This window comes from Amphimedon queenslandica, unplaced genomic scaffold, assembly GCF_000090795.2.
Source record: "Amphimedon queenslandica unplaced genomic scaffold, v1.1 AMPQUscaffold_13261, whole genome shotgun sequence".
NCBI lineage: Eukaryota > Metazoa > Porifera > Demospongiae > Haplosclerida > Niphatidae > Amphimedon > Amphimedon queenslandica.
In genome coordinates this window covers 91058-97638 of record NW_003546503.1, presented here as the reverse complement: position 1 = coordinate 97638, position 6581 = coordinate 91058, and the positions used below count along the sequence as shown (strand labels likewise).

Below are 6581 nucleotides of genomic sequence, written 5' to 3'. Positions count from 1 at the left end.
TTTAAAAGCATAAGTTTGTTATTCAATGTATAGTGGTTATAGGTTAAGAATATTCTGTACTTATGTACTCATGATCTGATAATGTATTCATGATTATAATGTACTCATGACAGTTCAGTGATTACAGTTTATACAAGTACATAGTGTTAACCACATTGGGAGGGCAACCCATGAGACCTTTTACAAATAACTGAGTATATAAAGGAGACTATTGTCCCATATATTGCATGACAATGTGATCCACTTAACCACTGAAAACAATTTTTGAATGGGGTACTTCATCACAGTACCCCTAGTACAAACTTTAAACCTAACATACATGTAATATATATACCATGCCTTCGAGGTCTATATCAGTAATATGAGACCCGAGTCCCGAGATATCTTCCCGAGGCGAAGCCGAGGGAAGATATTAAGGGATGAGGGTCTCATATTACTGATATAGACCGAGAAGGTATGGTACATATAATATATTCTATACTTACTGTAAGATCAAATCGCACGGGACTGCCATTGCGCATTTTATGATTGGTAGTGACAACCGATGGAGTAAATCTGACTAAAAGAGGTCTGCTCTATTCATTAGAGTGTCCTTTGCTACTTGCAAGAAACTGGCTGCTAAGAACAGAAAGATAAGGCCTAAAGTTGGGCAGCAAAGAGAAAGAGAAGAGGCACTGAGGCAGCCATTTCTTCACCACGTGGCACTATGAATATCATTAAAAACCGCGAGGGGTGTATATCGAGGGCTAGGGTGTATATATCAGAGGCAGGGGTGTATATGCTTAATATACTACCCGGCGGTGCCTTTGATCTTACAGTAACTATAGTATATGTACATGTAAGTGTCTCTGAATTAGCAAAGCCTTCAAAGCATAGCTTTATTAGTCAATGTGTGGTGTAAATGATTCTGACTGAAATTGGATTTTAAAAAAATTTTCAAATGTTCTGTTCTATTATACATGTACATGTGCAGATATTTCCAAGTTAAAAATGATAATTACACTCATTCTCGATCAGATTTAGTGCATGTACCGTATTTCCTTAAATAAAAGCCCGGGCGTCTATTTCCTAAAATGGTAATAAAATAAATAAAATAAACTAAATAAATAAATAAAATAAACTTAACTAATAAAATAAACTTAACTAATAAAATAAACTTAACAAACTAACTTGTGCTTATAAATGTATAATATATAAATGTTGTTCTTTTTCAATATTTCCATGTCTTTCATTTTGTTATTTATTGGGAAAATTAAATAAAACCTTAAAATTAATACACCCAATCAAAACTGGATTTAATGTACATGTAAATGTACGTTTTAAAATGTTTTTTTAATAATTATAATTCACTTATTGTTCGTAGGAGACGTGTTACTATAAAAACAGACAAAGAAGACAAAATTGAGGAAGAGAAAGAGAAAGAAGACGAGAAACCGTCAGATATGGAGAAAAGTGACGTCACTTTACAGCCACACTCATCTGCCACGCCCCCTAAGAAACGCCAGGCACTTTCACCAGCAGTTGCTGAATGCCAAAGAGCAATTTACGCAGCCTTTTTATGGCAAGAAGGACTAGTACATGATGCAATGGCTTCTTCGTTATACATCAAATTCCATCCATCAGTCATCAAGGAGGAGGAGTTGACCACGCCCACTAATGGTGAAAAGGGTGGGGCTGCAGTTTCTGTCGAAGGTGGTAAGAGTGATGAGAAGTTGCCAGCGACTTTGCATCATTTGGTGACTTTTTGGGAGGAAATGTCACAGAAGGTCATCGATCAGTCCTCGCTGTCTTTCTCTCCGCCCAAAGTCCCGTCGTATGCTCAAGAATTACTCAAGAGATACGAAGAGGAAAAGAAGGAAATGGAAAAATTGAAAAAAGAGAAGGAGAAAAAATCCGGTGGAGGTGCTTCGCCTGCTGGGGGTGGGGCCACTAAATGCGAGCTCTGTGATGTGTCCTTTCCTGATCCTGTTACTTACCACATGAAAGACGCTCACAGTGGGTGTGGCAATCATGCCAATGGGTGGGGCTATAATAGCCGGGGATCATACTGCTCTGGTTGGGCGGGTAATTGTGGGGATGGTGGTCGTGGGGGAAGCACTTGGTACCTGATGTGCAAGGAATGTCACGCAAAGTATTTAGCTCAAAAAGAAGAGAATAAGAAGAAGGTTGTCAAACCGATTTCAGTACCAAAGATGAAGACTCGTAAACCAGGCAAGGCTCGGTCCCTCCCAGTCATGAGCTCAGTTCAAGGAATGTTGTTAAACGCTAAGTTTCTGCTTGAGGTTTCCACTCGTCCTGTATCTGGTGAAGGTCCTAAATCAAAGACCACGCCTCTTCCAACCGGTGGAGCGGGCGTGCCTGATTTAGCTCGTCAAGTCTCAACTCCTGACGATTCTGTAGTGGGTGTGGTTTCAGACATAACGGAGACTTCCGTCTTCTCTCATCCCGACAAATCCAAAGAGGAGCCTCCCCTTCGCTCCTCTCTCCCTCGCCCCATCCCCGCCCTCGGCCGCTCGATCTCCATGGCAACCGGTGGTGCTGACCCGACAATGAAACGTACCTTTAGTGACAGTGGAGAAGAGCCCGTTCCTACTTTTAATCGTCAGCTGACCGGAGTGGGTCACAGAGGCAGTGAGGGGGTTTCAAGTAGTTTGATGCATAAGCCGTCGATGGCTCTGGCTAATTTGATGTACATGAGGTCGATAAGTAAGGATGATTCGGGTTACGAGAGGATTATGAAGTTCATTGGGACATATCATGATTTACTGGGACTGAAGACAACCATGAAGCATATGATGAGGATTGCTAGTCTTAGAGCCACTGCTCTTGAGGTGAGAGAGGGAGAGGGAGAGAGAGAGAGAGGGAAAGAAAGAGGAAGAGAAAGAGGGGGGGAGAGAGAGAGAGGGAGAGGGAGAGATGTTGTGTATGTATTTTTAAGAGAGATTACATGTACATGTACATAGATTGTATACAGTATTGTACTGATGTGACTAGAAATTTGGAGTGTAAAAATAATCTTAAAAATTTGCTTATGATTTGGCAATTTTGAAAAAATTTTGACCACATCCATAAACACCACGACCTTAAGTTGTAGTGAATGGAACTCATAGTCCACTAAATTTGCAAAAAAAAATTAATCAGCCAAATTTTCTAGCTACATATACATGTACATGTACATGTACATTAATTGACTGTAGTTTTGTTGTACACATACATGTACATCTCGTTATTTTTCCATCTTTTCTTTCTCACTCAGTTCTTTGAATGGTTGCTATTACAAGTGGACAGTCCTTCAGTGGTTCATGATATTCTCTGGCAGTTTGTCCGAAGTGTCTCTGATCACCCAATGATACAAGCAGCTGCTACTGCTAAAGCACTCAGGGAAGAGGAGGAGAGTGAAGAGAAAGAATCAGTAAGAGGAGGATTATATATAATACTATGTAATAATATACTTGTCAATTTTAGACACACATACCTGGTATTATGTATATGCATAATTACTGCATCTTCACTTGCATGAATATTACCATAGGAATGTTTTACTATACACACATATACTTGGCAGTGTCAGACCTGAACGTCTATTTGCACATGTACATGTATTATCAAGTTTTGGTGTGAAGATATTACACTACTACAGGAAAAATTAATAATGCACTCGTATGTACATGTACTAGTAATAGCTCATTACAGTTGTATTTTACATTTATTCTTTAGTAAAAGACCATTTAATTTTAGTAACTTAGTATTTATCTATCACCTTTCCTTCTCTCCCCCTTCTCTCCCTCTTTAGGAGTCCAAGGATTTAAGTTTGGGCAGGAATCCATTGACTGGTTTGGACGGGTCTGGTTTCATGATGCAGAAATTACGTAATGTGTTTCATTCATTTTTACAAACCATTGCAAATAAAATGAGCAAAGTAAGTCGTCAATCAGATGTACGTGTACAGGTACATATACACCTTCACAGTATATGTACATGTACTTGGGTGTACTTGCAATTACTGTGTTGCTAATTTTGCAGCTTAAAAAATGTAATCAGATCATAATTAGTTTTACTTTACAATAATTATTGTCCTAAATGTCATTGTCCACAAAATTAAATGTTGGCACTTCTCTCCTTCTCTTTCGCTTCTTTCCTTTTCCCTCTCTTTTTTTTCTTTCTCCCCCTCTCTCTCCCTCTCTCAATCTCCCTCCTTCTCACAGTTACCAGTGGGATCAGTGGCCCAACAGATTGCCCTGAGGTGTTGGTGTCTGGACTTCCAGTCCCAGGATCATTCCTTCCTACTTCAGAGTCATGTCTTTGCTAACATCAGTGAGGCACTCTCAGTCATGGAGGAAGTGGAGGGAGACAAAGTTGCTTCTAATAAAACTCAAGTACATCATATTAATCATACTGTGTTGTGTACAAGCCAATGCTAATTGCTTTATTCACATCAGAACAATTTTTATGAGCATTTAATTTAATTAATTAATTAATTTAATTAGTTAAATTAATTTAACTAATTTAATTAAAAATTAATTAAATTAATTTTTAATGAGCATTAATTGTATGAGTACTACACCATTGGATTTTGCCAATACTATGCATGTCTATGCTTTTTTTCCAAAAAATGGCTCTAAAATCACCCTACATTTTTATTACATTTTCTAATGCACATTGATGTCCTTATGCTGTGTAGAAAGTTTGAGTTGATTCCGTTAAGAAATTGTTAAGTTATGATTATTTTTAAAAATAGGCCAATTTTTTAAAAATACCTAAGGCTATATAGCCCATGGTTTTTCCAAAAAAATGGCTCCGAAATCACCCCAAATTTTTATTACATTTTTTGATATACATTAATGTCGTTATGCTGTGTAGAAAGTTTGAGCCAATTCTGACTAAGAATTTTTGAGTTACAGCCATTTTTAAAAACTAGCAAAATTTTGGAAAAAAGCAAAGACTACCGTATACTGGAATATTTTCGTGTCACTAAATTTTTTTTTTTTTTTTTTTTTTTTTTTTTTTTTTTTTTTGCAAATTTTGCATTTGTAAGATTTCACGAAATAATATTTTCGCGAATAGCCTGTAAACTCCACCACGTGGCAATGGAAATTTAGAATTTCGCGATTTTTATTTTCGCGACGGAGCAAAAAACGCGAAATTCGCGAAAATTTGGCTACTCAAAAATTTCCCAGTATACGGTATATTTTAGCCCATGCTTTTTCTTAAAATGCACCCCAAACTTTTATTACATTTTCTGGTACATATTCATGCCCTTATATACATGTACACATGTATATAAACATGTATACATGTACACATGTACATGTATGTGTAACTGTATTATGTAGCACTGTAAAAAATGTTTAATAACTCTTCTTTCTCTTCTCTCTATCTCCCTTCTCTTTATAGTCTGAGCCAGTAGTACAGTTAATGATCAATATATTGCATGAGGGTAAACTGAAAGTGTCCTCCAATGATGGAATGTCCAACAGTTTAACTGACGGATCTACTGAAACATTCTGGGAATCAAGAGATGAGCCACGAGGGAAACCCCGTACTATTACACTGGCTTATGAGAGGAAGATTAAACCATTTGGTGCCTGCATACACATTGACAATACTAAAGACTCTGGGGTTAGTGATTCTCAGTCTCATAATTTCAATACCCATACCGTGTACTTTGATAATGCTTGCACATTTACTTTCATGCTTCATTTTCTCTCGTCATTATTTATATTTTCATATTGTTGTTGTTGTTATTATTATTATTATTATTATTATTATTATTATTATTATTATTATTATTTATAGCAAAGAGTGGAGCAGTTAGCATTGTTGGTTGGACCAGATGAGGACGGACTTAAAGAAGTTGACAAAGTAATTTAAATTAATAATACATGATGCATGTGCATATGATGTACAGCTACATGCATGTACATGTGCATGTTCAATGCTTTCTTTTGATTTCATGGCTGACATTAAGTGGATGGAACTTTAATGATTTCAAGGGTTTTAATTTCATGATTGGCCCCAAAAACCACAAAAATATAGCGCAAAAGAAAGTACATGTATGTCTTATTATGCATAGTTATGTTACTATGCATAGTGATTATTATTAATCAATCACTCATCATCATTATTGTTGATGTTATAATGACCAGCTCGCAGTGCAGACAGTAACACTTGATAATTTTGATTGATTTTGAATAAATTTTTGATATAAGCCAAGATAACTAACTAATCAAAAATGTAATATTACAGGTAAGCAAAAATAAACTGTGCATGTCCTATAGTGTTGCATGAGTCCTAAAGTTCTTGGCTTTTAGCTGATGAGCTTGATTACCGGCTCTCACAGTAATGGAAACTGAAATTGTCAGCATTCCTGATTGCTTTAGCAGGATCTTCACGAGCAAAACGCTTACAATTATCAACACCATATCCTTCATCATCACGACCAGCAAGAGCATGAGCCCATTCGTGTACCAGTGTACGCTCTTTAGTGTAGCCAGTACCCCTGCAAGCTGTTGGCTGACTGTAGAAACTATTACAAAGATAAGTAGTTGTATAAGAATAGGATTTATAGGTATATGCTATCC

The 6581-nt window shown here is 36.9% G+C and overlaps 1 protein-coding gene across 2 annotated transcripts in view; it reads left to right on the top strand.

Annotated features, from left to right (window-relative positions):
* Window positions 1–6581, top strand: part of LOC100633012 (E3 ubiquitin-protein ligase MYCBP2-like) — a 30460-nt gene that overhangs the window by 4360 nt on the left and 19519 nt on the right. For both annotated transcript variants that reach the window (XM_019999502.1, XM_019999501.1), the window contains exons 6-11: window positions 1364–2831; window positions 3257–3412; window positions 3794–3919; window positions 4206–4376; window positions 5395–5619; window positions 5797–5862. In XM_019999502.1, coding sequence (XP_019855061.1) covers window positions 1364–2831; window positions 3257–3412; window positions 3794–3919; window positions 4206–4376; window positions 5395–5619; window positions 5797–5862 — 2212 coding nt within the window. The remainder of the gene's footprint in view (window positions 1–1363; window positions 2832–3256; window positions 3413–3793; window positions 3920–4205; window positions 4377–5394; window positions 5620–5796; window positions 5863–6581) is intronic.